Genomic DNA, 20681 nt, shown 5'->3' on the forward strand with positions numbered 1-20681 from the left:
AAGATTAGACTGCACAGTACTTTACATTTATTAGCAATGATGTGGTCAATACCATTTTTTTTAGTGCCAGTAATAGGTCAGTTGTAAAACATGTGTGAATGTTAGCAGTAATGTTAGTTAAGTTGTAGTATTAATCTGTTGTTGGTGATTTGGTTACATTATTTGCCCAGATAAACTGTAAGCATGTAACTAGGCTAAGATAGTTTTCACTTTTGTTAAATGACACAAGTACATAACACATTTAGGTAGCATACAAAGAACAATAACATTATGGTGGGGAGAGGGATACATGTATCAGACACATACCTTGTGCAGAAAGCAGCTGTACAGTTTTGACAGCTTTTTATTATCATTTTCAGCTGTGTAACTTTCATGTGTGTATAGGACATGTAGCTATGAAAAAAATAAGCTAGTTGAGAGTTATTTTCTTCCTTACCTGACCAGTAAACCCAAACATCACATTTTCCCACTGTGCTTGTACGCCTTTTACGGATCTCTATTGTACGTTACGCAAGCGTACTTGACCAATAGAATCGCAAAATGCCGTGACGCCACTTCCTGGCGTGGAGTTTTGCGGGAAGTTTGGTCGTAGTTTACACTGAAACGTCAACGTTAAGGTTTGTCTTCTTCTTATAATCTAAAATGTAACGTTACGCGGCGGTTTCACGGTGGAAACGTCTCTTTGTATGTGTCGGTTAATCTGACAGTGTCGGGACGCAACGGGAATGCACGAATTTGTCTTACCTCACGTTAGCTACTAGCAGCTAATGTCAGCTAACGGTGCTAACCAGACAGCACTGCTAGCATGACAGCTAATTTAAAGTAGCGTAACGTTACTGGTTTCATTTTCAACCTGCTCGGTTTAGCTTTAGCTCAAACAGGAGGCTTTTAGCTAAGTTCAATCACAACTATAAGTTAGCTTAGCGTCAGATATGCTAGTGAATGACGTTTACCTTAACTTCTAAGCTGCTGCTACTTGCTACTGATAAGTGAACACTGGTTCTACCCAAAGTTAGCAAGAGTCAAACTCGACAAGAAACTGCAAACGGAGATAAACGTCACGTTAGTTTAGATTTGATACTGGTAGGTCACACATTACGCCGTCGTATGAATAGTTTGGGTCTGTGCACATTGCAGAGCTCCGTTTGCACGTTGTAAGCCTGTGTCTGAAATGCATTAGGAATGAAGTGGCCTCATACAAATGTGACCGTGCGTTTCAGATGCCTCCTAAGGCCAAGGCACCGGGGAAGGGCAGAGGTCCAGCTAAGAGGAAGCTGGCAGAGGAGTTCCCACCCGGAGAGGTCCTGACAGACACTGGGAAGAAGGCCTGGAAGCTGGGGGCTCCAATCGGCCAGGGGGGCTTTGGCCTCATATATTTGGGTAAGGATGGGTGGGTGGCTAGTGGCCCAGTTCAAAAGTCAAACATACAAAGCCAAATGCCATCAGTAGATGATGATGATGAGCATAATTTCTCACCAGGCTGACATTTTACTCAAACAAAACCTCATGCCTTAATTGGCTATTTGATAAAGCTGAACTGTTTTGGACTGTGGACACAGACAATAGTAATGGTAATGCATATGTATAACTTTAATATTGTACGGTACAAGATATAAACCTGCAAAGTTGACCATATTATTAGTGTATACATTGTTATATAAAGCATTCAAATTGTATCAAGTACATTTCCTTTTCTCATTTTCCAGCTGATGAAAGTTCTGCTAAAACTGTGGGGGCCGATGCTCCACATGTCATCAAAGTGGTAAGACTCTAAAGTAACTCTCAGCATCAACTCAGGTTATCATGTTGTATGTATGTATATGTCTGTATCATAGACTATTCAATTTTTCCTCCAGCCTTGTCCTTATTGTGGTTTTGATGATTATTATTGATCTCATCCACATGTTTACCATTTATTCTACACTGTTGTACATTCCCTGTGTACCTATAGGAGCTATTCACGCTAAACCATTTATTGTTATGTGAGCCTAGTCTAGGAACCCATCACTTCTTTTGTTTATGAGCTCATGGCATCTGACTCTGAAAACAACACTGAACCTGTCAAGGTGCAACTTAAGCCTAGGTCAGACTACAAGACCGTTCAGGTTTCTCCCAACTAGGTTGGTTCACACTAAACGACTGGTCTGCTTACTGGTCTGTGTCAGGAGGCTGTTGACACTAGGTGACAGGAAAAAGATGAGGGATCTCACACTACCAAATTTCTGTCATTCAAAAACATTTTCCCATTTGTCCAAAACAGTACACTATAAAAAACAGTTATAAAATAGGTCTATCTATCTATCTATCTACCTGAAGTGACATTATTACAAGGGTTATGTTGATTAAGAATGTCTTAAAGACTTCTTTCACTTAATTTGTAATTGCATACTTATGTGGGCTGATACAGGCTTGTCACCATTTCATACCATTTTATATGAGATTTATTCCTCCAAAGGAAATTGTATAGGAACTTAAATAGTTGAGGAAGGGGAGTTGAGAATCTTACTAATATAAACTAATCTATATGAGCGGGTGTTGTGGTTATACATGACTTCTCTTCTGGGTCATTCTCTTTTCTCCCCCCTGTATCTGAACTCCCATTGGCTGTGGCCAGTGTCACTCTCAGATTTCAGTCTTGGTGAGTACTGCTTCACACTACATGAGCCCGACCAAACTCAGCCCGGCAAAGTCAAACATGTTTGAAAAGAATCGTGTCGGCCCAAACGGCCAGAGTCGGCAGTCTCAAGCCCGTTCACACTACAATGGGGAGTTTAGATTCAGGGGGAAGAAAAAGAGAATGAACCACAAAAGAAGTCACATTTAACAACAACTTCAGAGATTCCCACCACTGTTAAGTCTGAACTGCCTTTGTTGGGCACCTGAACTGTCTTGCAGTCTGATCTAGGTTTTAACTATACCTCCTGTTTTCACCACAGGAGCCCAGCGACAACGGACCACTGTTCTCCGAGCTGAAGTTTTACATGAGAGCTGCCAAGCCTGATCTAAGTACGCCACCACACCATCTCTCATCATCTTACACACACACACACACAGACACACAAACGCACACACCTAGAAGTATGCCACCAAGTCAAACTTACCCTCATGATCATAACACAAACACAACATAGTCTCTTACCACCAGGGCAAACAAATAAAAGAAACGGAACTTTCTTAATTAAAAAAGACGAACTCGTAACTCGGCCACGAAGGGGCCTTGCAGAGGAAGACTCTCCCCAACAGCGAGCTTTTGGTGGCTGCGCCGTTCGCCCCCAGGCCACAGCTTTGCATTTTATATAATAACAATCCAAATGTCAATCTCCCCTGACAATTAACTGTTATATTACTAAGGAACCAAAGGCTCATATTTTATTCATGGTGGAATCTCGCGTTGTTGGTAAATATTTGTCCCACCAGCAGATTAGCTTGCGGCCGCGCTGCCCGGCTCCCCCCCACGGAATTATACCCTTATTACTTTGAGCATCACCACCATCACCCACCTCCACTTCCACCAGCAACTTTTATCAAGAGCAGCCTGCAGTGTTCAGAATAATTTGTAGGGAATGTTAACTTGACTTGCCATGCTGTCTTTCATTTACACAATATGTATTTCATAGATTTATCCACATGCTTTCGGAACATTTTAGCCAGGAGAAGTAGCTTTGCTGATGGGTTTTCTCTCTTCTTCTTCTCTCTCTGTAGTTCAGAACTGGATGAAGTCTCACAAGATGAAGTATCTGGGAGTTCCCAAGTACTGGGGCTCCGGTCTGCATGAGAGAGGAGGGAAAAGGTAAGACCCGGACTTTCCACAGGGGGTTGCACTCAGCACTTTTCCATGTTTCCACCTGGCCTTTTTGTTTCTTTAAGGGGAAAACTGAAAAAAAGAAAGCTATTTCAATTTTCAAAAATGTTGTTTGTGGCATAAAGACAAGATGACATATGCTAATTTGCACAGAAGTGGCATCAGCCGTATTGATTTCAGGATGTCTGTATGTTTCATCAAGGTAATTATAAGACTTTTTAAAACCTTAGATCAAAATAAAAGACCAAGCTCACTGAAATGATTGTGAAAATAGGGGGGGGGGGAAGTTTAACCAGAAAACAGGTCTATTTCTCACTAGAAAAAATAGCACACAAACAAACCACAACATTTGTATTCTAAAACTGTATTGGAGACTCAAAGGCTGTATTTAAAGACTTTGAATTTAGAAATTTGAAGACTTCAAATTTAATAATAAAATTGCTCATTGTTCAAGACATTTAAAGACTTTTTCAGGACCTGCGGACACCCAAAATGCCAAATGCTTTGGGAGCCAACACCGGTCCCCCGTAGTTCGAAAAAGCGGCTGGATTTGTTCGTCGTCACATTTGAGGAATACATTTGTGGTCAGAGAATTTGCTACATCTAGCAACAAAGTCGCCAATTCTGCCACAGGGTTTGTTTTAATTAATCAGCACAGTGGGGAAATCCCGCTTACACAACCAATGAGACGCCTGCTGCTGGTTCCTTTGCTTAGCCAATTGCCGAGTTCTGTTATTAACGCCCTCTGCTGGTCAGATGGCCGCATTGTGCCAATAGTCAAACGATTCAAAGTGCCTTTTTTATGGTTTGTTTTCCAATCTCCCCTGCTGATACTGCTGACGATCACCACACCCACACTAACTCCCTATCATGAGAGCTTCCCTGATGCATGACAACTGGTATTTCTACTTAAGAACTAATTCCCCTCCCCTCTAGGTATCGGTTCATGGTTATGGATAGGTGTGGCACAGACCTGCAGAAGAAGTTTGAGGAGAGCGGGAAGAGGTTCCCCAGAAAACTGGTTCTGCAGCTCGGCCTCCGACTGGTTGGTTATTCAATTATCAGATGGTTTTATTTCTCTTGTATATTGCGTAATGAATTGTGATTAAGTGGTGAATATGATTCGTTTAGATGCCCCCAGTGGTCATGGAATTTTGAGAGGTTTATCCCAGACAGGGAGAGTAAGGGAATCTGATACTTTCTCTGGAAAAGTTAGGGAATATCAGGGAATTTTACATAGGACTCACTTTACAGGACGATAGTAGAATGTATTTTTCACTGTAATGTATGTTACTAAAGGTAAAGTGAAAACTGTACATGATATTCAGCATAGGGATGCAGCATTGGCACTTATCGATGCCAATTCTGAGTGATAAACTTAAACAGCTGACACAGAGTACTGATTCAAGTACTTTTAATGAACAATATAGATTTATACAATTAGTTTGTAAGAAAATGATTAGGCAGGTAAAATCCATTTTGACCTCTTCCATCCTTCCCTTGAGGGAAAAAGGCAAAGAATTGAATTGCTTTGTTTTGGTTTCTGACAATTATACAAAGCCCTTAGTATCTGATTTTGCACACTAAACAGCGAGATGAACACTGAAGAAGATATGTCTTTTTTTCCAATACTAACATGAAGACATAACATCTTTCCTTCTGGTTTAGTTGGATATTCTGGAGTACATCCATGAGCATGAGTATGTGCATGCCGACATTAAAGCGTCCAACCTCCTGTTGAGCCACAGTGATCCCAACCAGGTCAGTAGCAGTTCCTACCTACCTACGAAAATTGAAACACTGTGTTTTCTATATAATACTAAATGGATTACAGGTGCTACATGTAGCTTTTTAACATTAATAAGTCATTACCACATTAATCTTGAGACATTAGCTGGGTTTCCGTTATCCGGTAATTACCGGCACACCGGAATTTCTCCCATTTGTCCAGGACATTGAAATCTTCCAGGACCAACGGAAACCCTGGACATTATTATAATTACAGTAGACAAATGAGACCAAGGCTGATAATATTGGCAGCCTCTACACTGCATTTTACATTGTGTGTCACTGGGTCAGATTTGGCGGGAAATCTGCTGGATCGCTTTACAGCACAAAACAGGAAGAGGGCGCTGTTCTTCCAGAGCAAACGGAGCTAAAGCTTTCAGAGTTATTAGCAGTTAATAGAGACATTAGCAGGAGTATAGAGCTCAAACGTGCCTGCTCCCTTTTTCAGTGGCCCGGGTCCCGGAGGTGAATTTCTCATTTATTTTCTCCATAGACATTTCAGAAAATCCAAGCTTATAACAATAGATTGACAAAAAAGCATACATGAAAACCAAAAAAAAAGGGCAAGGGTACAAGGTGAGACTTTTTTTTTTTTTTTTTTTTTTAGAGGCAATGAACTATTCATTCCATACATCATTGCCACCAGTGACATCATTGATTCCCTTTATCTCATTTTGAGAGAACAGTGATACTAAATAATATAGCGATTACTGATTTGCTGTAATTTTCATCATGTCTGACAGTAAAACCATGGTGGAGTGGTGTCAATCATAGATACAGGTTGCTAGGCAGCTGAAGTTACTTTGGCCACCAACCATGCACAACTTTGCAGCAGGTAATGTTTCTATGGTAACAGCGACGTCTTTGATTGGTGGGAACTCGTTAAAGCTTGTGGGTAGTGTAGTATTTCACAAGGAACTCAGGAATAAAATTAGTTCTTATCAACAAAATTAAAAATCAGTTTGACTGATGGATTCTAGAGGAACATATGTAGGTATGCATGGTTTCACCATCTAAAAGCCTATCTTACACTGCTAAAACGTTATGGCTAATAATTGGGTAAATGAATGGGAAATTTAGTTCCAGAGCAGACGGTTCAGCTCTGTAATTCTCGGTGTTGGAAACCAAGGCACTCTCTGACCCCAGCATTGTAACTCAAAAGTAGGAAGATGAATGTATTTCTTTGATCATAATGCACTTGTGCTGCTTCATTAGATTCAATTAAGGCCTGGAGAAGGAGTGTGTGCCGTGTGTGTGTTCCAAAAGAGGGGGGGGGGATTAGATGACAGCAGCAAAGAGCTTTTTCTAGCAAACAAGGTGGGGGCAGGGGCAAATATTTAATTTGGAGATTAATAATGTATCATTGGTGGTGTTATTAAAGCGCTATTTATAAATGACAATTTAGAAATCGTCCCCTCGGGATTTCAGCAGGGGCTGAGGTTTTTTGTGGCTGCGCTGGTCTGATACCTTCCCCTGGAGTTATTGGGAATGTTGGCTTGGCTTTATTATGTTTCTTATGTTTGTGTTTATCTCAACCAGTAACCAGCTGTAGTATATGAGCATGCCGTAGGCCAAATGATAATAGTTAAGCTTACATAAGTGGTAATAAGAGTTGGAGTCCAATAATGAGATTCCACCTTTTGGCAAATGCGACACTCTTAAAACATTATTAATGGCATGAAAGTGTAACTCACTAAAGAATAGTGCTTAGCCAACTCAAAGGACCTTGCCTACCTCATGAGTTGTTTTTTTTTCTTCCACTCCTCTTAAAGAGGAGCCTGTATCTCCAAACTCGAGATCGGGAGTGATGAGTCAGTCAAGCTGCCTGTTTGCCATCATATTCAAATGGCAGCTTTGGCCCTACATACAGACCTTTTGTTGAAAGATGCTTTTTGAATATATTAAAATCAAAAAACAAGGTGAATTCATTTTAACAGTTTCAATCTACGTGGAATAGGCTATCTGCAGGTCAAGTTAAGCCCGTAAAAAGTACTAAAGTATTAAAACATCTTGTATCTGGTTATTAAAGGTCCAAATTTTTTCACAATGAGAGGTAAACTGGTATTAACAGATTCTTTACATTTAGTGATATTTAGCTGAGGCAGAGTTGGAAAGTAAGGGAAAATAAGGCAAATGCTATGAATTTTGTTTCACCAATGACTTGAATGGGCCCATCAGTAGTTTTGGTTTGATTCTTATGATCTATTTCATTACTTGCACTTAACAGTTGGTCACAGTAAGTTTGACCCACATGCATGCCCACTCTTTTACATTTCTGGTGTCCTTTTTCTTACACTGTCCTTAAGTAGTTGCAGAACTTTCATTAGCTACTGTATGTTCTGTTTTTTGTCTTTATTTTTGATTGTCAAATTGGTCTTAAATTCAACTTCAGTAACTTTAAAAGTCTTGAAACTGGCAGATACCCTGTTATCTGCCAGTATCCATTTGTTTTGTGAACATCTGTCTGCATGCCTGAATTGGTCTGTGTTTGTTTGTGAACTATAGGTTTACTTAGTAGATTATGGGCTGGCATATAGGTACTCACCCGAGGGAGTCCTGAAGGAGTACAAGGAGGACCCCAAGAGGTGCCACGACGGCACCATCGAGTTCACCAGCATCGATGCCCACAAAGGAGTGGGTAGGTAGAAGCAAACACCTACTATGTTTATACCCTGAGATACAACTTTCGAAAACCAAGAAGCCAAGAAGAAGTTGCTGAGAAAGACATAAAACCAAGATTTCCCCAGTCTAAATTCTGGGATATCTTAAAATAAATAAATATTACCAACTGGCTCCCAAAAAATCCAAGGAAAAACATGGGAATGGCAGCACTCTAAATGCCTGTTTCTCATGAATTTGTTGGAAGCCAGAATCATATACAACACTAAGAATTTGCATTGTAGCCCTCACAACTAGATAATATTGCTTTGGTAGATCTCTAGACATTTCCACCTTAAATGACGGTAATGTTATTGATGCCGGTACTCAAGATGCTGCTGCTGCTGCCAGTTAAGACGGTAATAGTATCGCTGCTGCTGATGTGGTTGTTTGGCCCCAGCTTCATGTAGGCGAGGGGACCTGGAGATCCTGTCCTACTGCATGGTTCAGTGGCTGTGTGGTCGTCTGCCCTGGGAAGACAAGCTCCAGGACCCCCTCTACGTCAGGGACTCCAAGATCAGGTGAGGGAGCCAGACCTGGATTTACTGCTCAACTACAGGAGATGGACAAAATGTAAATGCTACATGAAAAAGACTTGAAATACGAACTAAATCGCAACTACAGAGTAAGAATAAATAGTCGAGCCCCTAATAGCCTAATACATGGAAATACAAGAGAGACAGAGCAGAGCTGGCCGGCCCCTAATATATACAGGTTCCACTCCTGTTACATAAGGAACACAACCTGGATCCCTGAGCAATGGAAAAAAGTGATCTGATGATTCGTCTTTCAGTGTTTTTCCTCTATTCTATTTCTGTTTGGAGGAAGCCACGGGATGCCTTCAGTGCAACATGGCGGTGGATCTGTAATGGCCTGACAGCCGTCCACTGGGAGTCAATAGGTCTGATGATTGAGCTGCATGGTCGTATAACGGCAAAGGTATACGAGGCCATTTTACAGGACCAGGAGCGCCCTGCCAACACTGTTCCCTCCTGATGCTCCGATATTCCAAGATGATAATGCTCCACGCACACTGCTAAACAAATACAAGAGTGGTATCATGAACAGCAGGGTGAAGTCAAACTGCTTCCAGGCCCCAGTCAGCAGATCTAACAATCATTGAATGTTTATGGGAAGAAGATTTGTCTCAAAGAACTGGAGTTTTCCTTCTTGAAAGAAGGTCTAATATCCACTACACACAGTTCAGGATGCAGTATGACAGCAGGACAAAGAGGATTGAAGCTGCTCTGAAGGAAAAGGGTTGCCATACTCCTTAATAGATACTTGATAATATTGTTTCCATTATTTTGTGCATCCCTGTACATGAAACAGACACTATTTACATTCCTGTCACTTTCTAAATCCTCTGACATCCTTTGTAAGTAGGCTAAAACAAATCATGACAAGCCAACAGTAAACATGTCGTCCCCCAGAAATGATGAAGTCCCTGTCGAGGCCAATCAGTACCAAATATGTCACCGTGTTTTGAGCTGTAATTGTAGCTCTCCCTTAGGCCAATCACTGCAATTTTGAAAATGCCAGCAGTGAGAAGCATCATTTCCTTAAGTTGTATGAAAATCTGATCAGCGGCGTGCGTGATGTTTAGCACCGTCCTCAGGTCGATCGGTGTGATTTTGCAAATGCTGGAATGGAGCAATGATTCCCATCATTCCGCAAAATTTCATCAAAATGTGATCAGTGGCGTCAGAGATATTGTGCGTGACGGACGGACAGACTGACCGGGGCTGCTCCATAGTCCTTCCTTTTTGATTTTATCATGGGGGACAAAAAGTATTTTGGAATGCTGTAGGTTTGACGCACGCACGCATTTATCTCAGACATATTTACTCTTGCACCTGCATCTACATATACACACACTGCCATAGACATGTGGGCGTTAGATTTAATATTATACACGGGAGTCATTTTATATTCAGCCCATTTATGGCTTGCCACTTTAAAGGCGGCCATAAATGATTCTGCCTTTTTTTTTTTTTTTTTTTAAATATTAGAAAACGGGACATCGTTCCAGCTCTGCAGTTGGGAATGTGTGGCATATGTGCTGACCTCGTCACACAGCAGAGAGGAGAGACCAAAGAATCAGCTTTTGTCTTTCATATTTTATTTCACGCAAAAAGGACTTGCGTTGGTCATTGGTTGTTGCAACCTGACTAACTTTAGATGCATTGTTTTCTGCTAGCTAGAGAAACATGGATGTTCAAATGGCAGCCACAATCTATATCAATCATGATTATAAATTCTGACCATTTTTACCTTTTTTGATTACCGTATAATGTATATACGTATATTCAAAAAAAGAAAGTATAGTATTTTCTTCTGATGTTGTTGGCATGGTGAAGAGTTGCAAGGTTGGGATTGCAGCTAGGTAAATTGTCGAATTTCATTTACCTGAAAACCAGTGTTTTTTTTCGCAACAAATTGGCAAAACATCTTTTTGTGTCAGACTGATTGTTTTTCTAACCCAGCTATGAGTTTGATCATATTTCAAGTCTTTATAGTAGGGTTCTGAAATGTTTGCTTTGTTGTTTATTGGGTAAAACAAATATTAACAAAGCAACTTTTGTCATTTTACCATCACATTTTACCACATTAAACCATATAGTCAAAGTTTTGGTGGGAAGAAAAATAATGTTGCTTGTTCCTCTATTCCAGGAGTCAAGAAAACATCTCTGAGTTCATGTCCAAGTGTTTCTCCTCTCAAGACAAGCCAGGTGAGAGACACACATACACACACACAGTAATATTCACTGAGTGTACAAAGTATTCGCACCACCTGACCAAGTGAATCCAGGTGAAAGCTCTCGGCTTAAAGAAGACTTTAAGACATGGATTGTGCACAAGGGGGCACGCCTTAATACTCAGAAGGTACACAGGATATTTATATGACAAGATGACTAAATTTGGCATTTGGGTCTTAAATCCTCTGAGTGAAGGATGGATGTTGTTTGCTTAATGGCTAAAGAAGTGGGAACAGAGCATTAGAGGTTTTGAATGAATGACCGTGTGAACAAATAATGCCTAAAATTATAGCAACCGTGCCAGGAAGATGGTTGTGTATGGATGTAGGGCAATTCAATAATGTTTAAGTAAAAGTGAATAAGGTGGATTTGTTTCCAAATGAAGGTTACTGTGACACAGTAAACTGTCTTGTCTTTAGCCCTAGTCTCTACTCCAAAACATGAAGAGTTGTAGCTTGAGAAGAGTCACCCGAGGTAACCTGAACAAGCGGTTGGTATTTGGCTTGTCAAACTTCCTTCAATAGATGCAATCAGCCGTGCCTCAAATAGTGTCTCAGCAAACGACAATTAACCCTCAACGATGTTTGTTGTTAGTTCCTGTCAAGAGATATGCCACAGATAATCTGTAGCCCTTTCAGATAGGCTTTGTTGACTCCTCAGCCAATAGGAATACCTTCTAGATTGAAAACAGCTGGCTGACCAGCCAATAGGAATGCATTGAGGGCAGGATAAAGAAACTGTAGCTGATTTGTGGAAATGATAGGAGCAACTTTGTGGTAACACAGCACAACAAAATAAATGTACCCCTTAAAGTAAGAATTTTGACAAAACTGTTGTCGTACGTCAGTCATACACCTGCCATGAGGGAAAATAAATAGCTCAATCAGAAACCAGCCACAAGGGTTGTAGCTGTGCCCCAAAGTATTTGTGTTTTGTAAGTAAGGACCACAATAAGATTAAGACGATAAGAGTTAAAAGCAATACTTTCTAGTTGCTGCTACTTTGAGAAATACTGTACAGAAAAAAGTGAAAATGTATGCAACAGTGCAAAAGTGCAGTAAAATAATTGTTTCCTGAAATTGAGACATAATTGTGATTAAGTCGTGATCACAATATTTAGCAAAATAATCAAGGTTATCATTTTTGCCATAATCACGCAGCCCTATGTGCAAATCAGATGTGCTGACAAGACACTGATAGTTACATGAGCAGACACTATGGTTAGCTTGCAAACACGCTAACAAGTCCTAACCATAACCCTCACCCCTAATCTAAACTTAATTCTAATCTTAACCCTAAACCAAAGCCCTAATCATAAATTAGCCTTAACCCGCAAACCTAACCTAAACTAACCTTTTGAAGGAGTGGCCAAAACGTCCTCAGTTCACAAAACGTCTTCAGTCCGAAGGTGAAAAACTCAAATCGGTTCTCACAAGGATAGAAGTACAAGAACACACACACACACACACACACACACACACACACACACACTGTGGCAAATATTTCTAGTCCTGGCAGTAAATGGCGGCTGTGACGTTTGTTATCTTGCTGTGGTGAGAGTTGCTGCTTAATGTCTTTGACCTCCAGGCAGCGTTGTCGGTTCAGACGGAGGAGACGGAACACGAAGCGTCACACCTCCTTCCTTCTGCTCCGCCGCTCGCGACCAAACTGTTGTTTACAACTCCATCTGCGTGTGTGTGTGTGTGTGTGTGTGTGTGTGTGTGTGTGTGTGTGTGTGTCAGACTGAAGAAAGTCACACCAAACAGAATTAAGCATGATTCTGCCACCGTAGTAGAACGTTAGAACGCTATGGTGACGAATGTGTACCAAAGACAGTCAATAACATGAGGATGGGAGATGGTCAGCATCCCCTTCTGTTGAATGTGTGTGTGTTTTCTGGATAAATGTGTAGGATGGTGGTCTGTAGTGCAATCATGTCTTTTTTTGGCTGTGTCTCCCAGTAGCACACCCTAGTCAGCTGTGTCGGAGGGTGTGCTTGATCAAAATGGATATAAAACAACCAGCAAATTTCTCTAAACTGCTCCTGTTGCATAATCCGATTGCCTTGTTAGTCCAAATTTGCATCATTATATCGTGCTATTCGGCTACATCATTTGGTAGATCTAGGACCTTTGGATTCAATTGTTTGTCTACAAAACACTTTAATGTTCATTTTCTCCAGTTTTTGGACCATCATACCCTTTTCACTTGAATAGTTTGTTACAAAGCTGAGATGGAGCTGCAGTAGCTAATTCACTGTTTGGCGGTCTTTACGAAACCTCAATGGAGTTTCCACTGACATTGGGGTGAGCAGATAATGACTGCGTTTACATGGACTTGAGTATCCCGGTTATGATCTGGTTTTTGAAGTATCCCGTTTTTGTGTTTGCACATGCAAACATCATATCCTGATTTCAGAAACCTGGATAAGCCCTTATCCTGGTTTTGAGAAACCTGATTATGCTAGCTGCAGTACTCTGAAAGAAACCGGGATACTGTTGCATGTACACATCACGGTTTCTGACCGCTGCCGACTACCTGCGCAGGCGCGGCTTCAGCCAAGTGATGTAACAGAAAAACACAAACAGTGGGAGCGTCTCACTTCTGGAGCGATGAGGAAACAGAGTTTTGTCTTTCGGTAATGAAAGAATTAAATATACTTGGCAGTTTAGATGGGAGAAAGCATGGAATACAGGACGCCGGTTTCCAACACGTACAGTGGAGCAAGTCAGGTCACGGTGGAAAATACTAAAGAAACATTACTACGGCCAAACATCAAAACAAAAGAAGTGGCTCTGATCCAGCAAATTTCAAATTTTACAAAATTTTGGACGAGATGCTTGGTCACCGTCCGCTGGCCACTACAGAAGACGGTGGTGTTGACATCAGCTTCCCTTGTGCAACGGTGCTAAGCCCACTATAAGCCAAAGTGGTCGCATTTTCAATAGCCACAGTCAAATTAATTTAAGATTAACAGTTACAGAGGAATATCAGATTAACGATTTCAAAATTGCCGGTTTGTGTTGTAAACATCACAGGTGCCTGCGCAAATAGCATGCAGTAATCAGTAACCGGGATACTAGTATTTATCATGTATACGGGGATATGAATAACCAGATTTCTCTGTGTTCCATGTAAACGCCATATGATCAAAACCGGGATAAGCCTCATAACCGGGATACTCAAGTCCATGTAAACACAGTCAATGATAGGCTTTGACAGGGGTGAAATCTTACTTTAAGGCTTTGCTGTGTCGTCGTGTTTTAGATGAGATCCAGAGGTTCATGGAGGAGGTTAAAACTCTGGACTACCATGACAAACCACAGTACGAGAAGCTGCGCAGCATCCTGCAGGCCGGACTGAAGGCCATCCAGGCCAAAGATGACGGCAAGCTGGAATTTAACACTCCACCCAGCGCAGCTGCACCGACCCCTGGCCGGGTAAACACACACACACACACACACACAAATATATACACACACGTACATGCACAAAATGTTTCCCACAGTTTGGCAGGTCATTTCGGCACCTATGTATGTGGTCTTATACATATATTATTTGTGTGGCTGATCATTTTCCTGGGTGGGCCACCCATATAGAGGCTTTGCAGTTTGTCTAAATATACAGTATATCAGCAAGGAAAGTTACTTGCAAAAGATTGTTGGGGTGTGGGCAATAACTTCATACGTGAAAGTGAATAACCTGATGAGGTAGATTTGTTTCCAGATTCCGGAGTTGTAGCTTCAGAATAATTATCCCAGTTAACCTGAACAAACTGTTAGCTAGCTAACTAGCCAGCAGGCTCATTTAGCAAAGCAACCAATGTTAGTGGTAATGGTAACGCAAATACCAGCCACTACCAACCCCAGCTTCTACTAGATACGTTAACTTGTGTGCATATCAGATGCGTTAACAACAGTGATGGGTAGCCAATCAGATACTATGGTTAGCTAGCTAACAAGCTGACCTTATCTAAACACAAAAAACTATGTTTGACTGGGAACTAAGTTCCCAGTCAAAAACAGCACAGAAATTAACTATGTTTATTGAATTGTGTTGAGGCGGCCAAGTTGTACATTTAAAAACTGAATCAGACCTTCAAAGGCATTGTTGCCCAAGAGCTGTTGACCTCCAATATGGCCGCCAGAGGCTGTTATGTCACCTGACAGTGCTCTATATAATCAGTACATAGCAAACCCAGAAAAAAACAGTTGGGGCCTTTTGACAAGGAGCCTGATTCACTCACACTAAATCATTTGAAAGTTTCCAAATGCCTGCACACAATCAAAGACTTACACAAAATAGTCATTTATATAATAACTATTGACATAAGTGCACAGTGAGTTTTCAGTTGGGGGAAACTTGTGGGAAGCTGGTCCCTTTTCCTCGGCTCGGCCGTGTCCTCCCTCACTGTGGGTGGACCTGTGGCTGAATGCAGGGCGTGCACAACTTTATGCCCAGGTTCACCACATTCCATTAATGAAATTAGCATTGTTGAAAGTAAACCACTTTGTCATCATTGTCAACTTCGATTAGGCACAAAGAATGAATTTGAACTACCTTCTTCCAACAAGCACTCTGTGTCACCATCTGGACTTATGCCAGTGATGGTATATTTGCTTAGGTTAGAGGCAATGCACTGGCCAGTAGGAGACAGTTCAGCTGCCCCAGGTCTTTCTAAGACTGCAACAATAACCGCATTACTGCCATACTGTGGTATTTGGAGGCGTACTGCGGGGCAAAGCACATTACTGCAATAATAATTTTGTGCCGTTAAGTCTCCCTTTTGATTTTATTTCAGTATAAATTCTTTTATTGTTGAGCTCATCATACTATAAAGCAAGGAATCTCTGTCTGTATGTGTGTCCTTCGCATATCTCGAGAACCGTTCGTCCGATCGACTTCACACTTGCCGGGTGTATTGCAGGGGACGTGCAGTGTCGGATTGGACACGCGACACGTTCAATATTAATATTAATAAACTTTGAATAAACAAGCAAACAGCGCTCTGTGCAGCAGCGGGGCAGGGCGAGCAGCACTCCACTAGTTTTACATAATGGTCTGACAGACCGCTGTCGCGAATGGAATGGGGCAATTGTAGTGTCAAACCTATTTATTCATTTAGTTTTTTGTGATGACAAAGTATTTCACACGCACACACATCTTATGTTTATGCACTCACACACACACAACAACAACAAAAAAAATCCTCTGCGACTGCTGGAGCCATGTCGCCCCACGGTCCATTAAAGGACCGTGCCCCGCAAACCAAGGCCCAGTACACAGCTTTTTTCATATGTAGCATATATCAAAGTATTAAAGCAGTATTAAAGCAATATTACCCAAATCAATTGCAAAAACTATTTTCATATCCTCACTTAAGTCAAATTTAACATCCAGAATGAAATGTGGTATCAAGACTGTAACCTGACAACATGCTGTTCCGAACAGTAACCCAGTCAAGTCCACTGCTTCCTCCCTGTCCTCCTCCTCCTGTCATCCCCTCTTCTTTCTCTCTACCCTCCTCCCATCTTTCATCTTCATTTTCATCTCTGTTGTCCTCTCCCTCCGTTGGGACTGGTCAATACGGTCAAAATGACATATAACAATATATTTCTTATTTTTGATGGCATAATTTAATGACAGCATCATTTTATTTCAGGGTATTTGCTTTAGCCAATATAAATTACACTGTGATGTCTTTTTTTTTGTAACAAAATTGTCATGTGCATCCACCGCAAAAGCTTCATAATACTGCTGCAGTGGGCAGTTTTTATTTTTAATTTTATTTAGTATTGGATGAAAAAAAAATAATTGACAGCGTTATTGTAAAACTGTGCTGGTCTGACCTTTCCTTCCTCCATCCCTCTATCTCTCTACCTTTTGTATTTCTTATTTTTCTAATGACAGGTTTCTTTACGTTGCATGTCCACTCTTAGATTGATCTAGAACAGGGTTAGTAGTAGAGTTAGTAGGGCTTCATGTCCCATAACAATTCATTTCAGTTGTTTTTTGTTGTTATTATTCTACCCATTTATAGTTTCACAGATTTTATTAGCCATGGTCAGTCAGAAACAGGCTGGTTTTACCACTTTATTTTGGTTTTTAAATTGGTCTTAAATTCTATTCCAGGTAGCATTGTCTTAAAAAGTCTTAAATTTGACTTTCTGAAACGTGCATATAAACCTGCATATACCCTGTCTTCACCAGTTAAAAGTGAAAATCCCGGAGATCCTATTGTTTTGAGGTTTCTTTTCTCAATCTTTGTTGCTCAGCACTCATTGCTGTGGTGTTTCTGCACTGCTCTTCCCAGAGATCACCTGTCAATCAAACAGTGTGTCCAGCACTGCAACGTCTTTTTTTCTTTGGATATTCTGTCGACGTGAAACGCAGAACGCATCCCTTCCTTTGCACCAGTGGATTTTTCCCAGGAAAGATATATATATCAGACACCGGGTGTTTAGAACAGCAAATGTAAAAGCTTTCATGAACTGGGCATAGGTTGAACTATTATGTCATATCAATCGGTGATAGTAGCAAGACGGACATTTATTTGTATGAAATGTCTGACACAGCGTCCGATTTTCTTTCCTACAGAGGTTGGAACAATGTTGCTTTTTTTTAGTGTGCTGTTTTCGTGGTGAGAAGTAAACCATTGTCAACCATATTCATTGTCGATTAATCTGTCGATTATTTTCTCGATTGATCGATTAGTTGTTTGGTCTATAAAATGTCAGAAAATGGTGAAAAATGTGGATCAGTGTTTCCCAAAGCCCAAGATGACGTCCTCAAATGTCTTGTTTTGTCCACAACCCAAAGATATTCAGTTTACTGTCATAGAGGAGGAAAGAAACCAGAAAATATTCACATTTAAGAAGCTGGAATCAGAGAATTTTGACTTATTTTTCTTAAAAAATGACTCAAACCGATTAATCGATTATCAAAATAGTTGGCGATTAATTTAATAGTTGACAACTAATCGATTAATCGTTGCAGCTCTAGTTGCATGTCTTCCCTCCTTCTCTCTCCCCAGTCTGTCTTGTCTCTCTTTACTATAAACTATCTAATAAAAAAAGAATAGCCTTACAGTTGACTCAATTAAATTTGCAGACCTGCTCTCTCTATCCCCATTTCTTTTCCTTTAGCTCTCTCTCCAGTTTCTTTTTCTTCCTCTCTCTCTCTCTCTCTCTCTCTGTCTCTCTCTCTCTCTCACTGCATATGGAAGATGCCACTGGGGACGTGGCGTTGCCAGCCGAAGGGTTACCGGGCCCCGGCGCCGGTTATTGTATGTAATTATCCCGCCAATCTGTTCACCTCAGCGGGCGCCGCATGGTGATCATGAGGTAGCAATTGTCAAAATGGAGGCAAAAATGGAGAGGGGGGGGGGGGGTTGAGTGATAGTTCAGGTCTGAGAGTGGAGGTTCATTTTAGAGTCGGAGGAAAGAGGAGGAGGAACGGAGGGAGGACGGAGGACTTGATTGCCTTCGTTAAGTGCATGACTCTTCCAGTGGCCACCTTTTTCTTTCTTTATTCCTCTTGATTTCCTCAGCAACACCCTCCCCACCCCCCCCCCTCCCACCCCATACCTTTTGATTTCTGTAAAGACGGGCAGACATAATAAAGTCACGGGTTCACGGAAACGGACGCCTCCGACAGGCTCCGCGTATCGGCGGCCGTTTTTCGAGAAACCTCCCGTCTCCGTTTGACCCCGCCGTCTCAACGCTCTTTACGGGCAGAAAGGAAGAGGAGCGGAAAGCAGCTGCCGTCTCAAAAAACAGCAAGAACGTATAATCGGATGTTTTAATGGATTAATGTCTGCGAGGTCCCCGGTAGCTGGAGCGATAATTGCGTTCGCTCAAGACTTCACAGCAAGAAGGGCTGGAGGCTTCGACAAGTCGGGTCGCCTCAGTCCGGGCCTCACTTTAATGTTAGTCTTTCTTTTATGCCTTTCAGCCTCAAACGACGCTCCACGCCTTGTCATTGTCTTTCTTTGAGGGAAAATCCACCCTAAAACACTTGGAAAACATCTATTACCAATGTATCTTGCATTTCTTGCCTTGTGACGTCATGTCTAGGGCTGGGTATCGGTACTCGATACCTTTTTAAGGTATCGACCGAAATAACCCAGTACCAAGTAGTATCGAAGCGTCTCCAGTCAAACGATACCTGCATTCGATACTTTTTGTACACAGATCTAGAAAAAAATGACTATTTGTACGGTTTTGCTCGCAGCCAAATCACCGCAAGCGTTCTTCGATTTAATGCGACGTGTGATTGGCCCGCTACCGCAGCAGCTACAACCCATACAGTCGAAATATTCCAGCACACCTACAATAGAGTTTGATAGCAGGGAGACATCCAGGGAGAAATCCATCGTAGAAGAGGCAAGAGAGACCAATTTCTCCACGGCCAGTAGCCTCAGTAGACCAGAATCCAATGCAGCCACAAAACAGGTTGCGTCTTGAATAAGGGGCATAGAAGCATATATAAACACACATAACCCACAGCTGAACTCACACTTTCACATTGGTTCGAAAGTTCAGCCCCGTTCTCTCGGGGTTGTTGAAAGGCATTCTGGGAAACGTAGGAGATAACTGAAGTAGAAGTACACAAAGCAGGTTGAGGTAAAGTAGGTGCCAACAAAAAAGTAAATTGCGACTGAACATCACAGACTGACGATATCCAACAGTGTAAGAGTATCTGAAGGTGAAATTTTCTTTCAATTCTTTTCCTCTCCCTCTTTCAGAAGGCGGCCAAGAGAAAGATAGCGTCAGATGAAGAGGACGGGGCCGAGAAAGCTGATGGAGGCTCCAAGAAAAAAGTAAAGACAGCCCCGAAGAAGAAAGGTAAAGTTTTCTCTCCCCTCTCTTTGCCTCTTCAGTGCTCTTCAAATAGAAGATACCAAACAAAAGTACATTTTGCACTCTTTTTATTGAAATTAAAACGATCACATTTTCTGTTTTCTGTTCTCCCCACAGAGGTGAACGGCGTAAAGAAGAGTCCTAAAAAGACCGCTAGACCAAGGAAGGCGACCACCCCCAGAAAACACGCCGTCCCCAAGTCCAGGCTGGTGGACACGGAGACCCAGACCTCGCCCGGCCTCGCCCTCCAGAAGCCCAGGGGCAGACCCAGGAAAACCAAAGCCTGACCATCTATCTCCCTTCTCACTCCTTCCTCCATCCTCCCTCCCTCTCCTCTGTCTGCTTTTTAATAATCGCCTTCTTTGTTTGTTTTTTTAGGTTTTGTACAGTATGGATACAGTATTTTGTATGTGTTGTGCACTGCTCAGATTTTGAGGTTTCGTTTTGTTGGTGTTGAGGACAAATCCATTGTAATAAAGAGGAAATTAAATTGTCAGGCTTGTGTTTTTAATTTTAGGTTTGAGGGTTAAGAGCGGGAATGTAGTGGAGGGTAAATCCACGTTTATCCACCCAATTTATCCACATTATTATTCGCCGGAATAGTTTACACCACCTTTTTACCGTGACACAAATCTTTGACGTTAATTCATTATGTACCACTTGGGTAGCATCAAAGTTGTAATTGAAATGAAGGTATGGTTTCCTGTGTGATGAACACTGACAAAAGCTGCTAGATATGTCAAGTAGCTTTAAAGGTCCTATATTATCTAAAGCAGGACTCACCTTGCCTCTGTGATGATAAAGGAGTTGGAT

The 20681-nt window shown here is 41.5% G+C and overlaps 1 protein-coding gene across 1 annotated transcript; it reads left to right on the plus strand.

The window, feature by feature from the left end:
* Window positions 1-549: 549 nt before the first annotated feature.
* Window positions 550-20345, plus strand: LOC139654097 (serine/threonine-protein kinase VRK1-like). Its single transcript, XM_071531132.1, has 13 exons — window positions 550-617; window positions 1221-1380; window positions 1707-1762; window positions 2937-3006; window positions 3703-3790; window positions 4739-4847; window positions 5471-5563; window positions 8096-8228; window positions 8649-8769; window positions 10922-10980; window positions 14275-14447; window positions 19754-19853; window positions 19986-20345. The coding sequence occupies exons 2-13, from the start codon at window positions 1221-1223 to the stop codon at window positions 20153-20155; spliced, it is 1332 nt and encodes a 443-aa protein (XP_071387233.1). The 5' UTR covers window positions 550-617; the 3' UTR covers window positions 20156-20345.
* Window positions 20346-20681: the final 336 nt, after the last annotated feature.

Source organism: Centroberyx affinis, unplaced genomic scaffold (assembly GCF_046629955.1).
Source record: "Centroberyx affinis isolate AG114_WGS23_722 - 3 ecotype Tasmania unplaced genomic scaffold, CSIRO-AGI_Caff_v1 ptg002037l_1, whole genome shotgun sequence".
In the NCBI taxonomy this organism is placed as follows: domain Eukaryota; kingdom Metazoa; phylum Chordata; class Actinopteri; order Beryciformes; family Berycidae; genus Centroberyx; species Centroberyx affinis.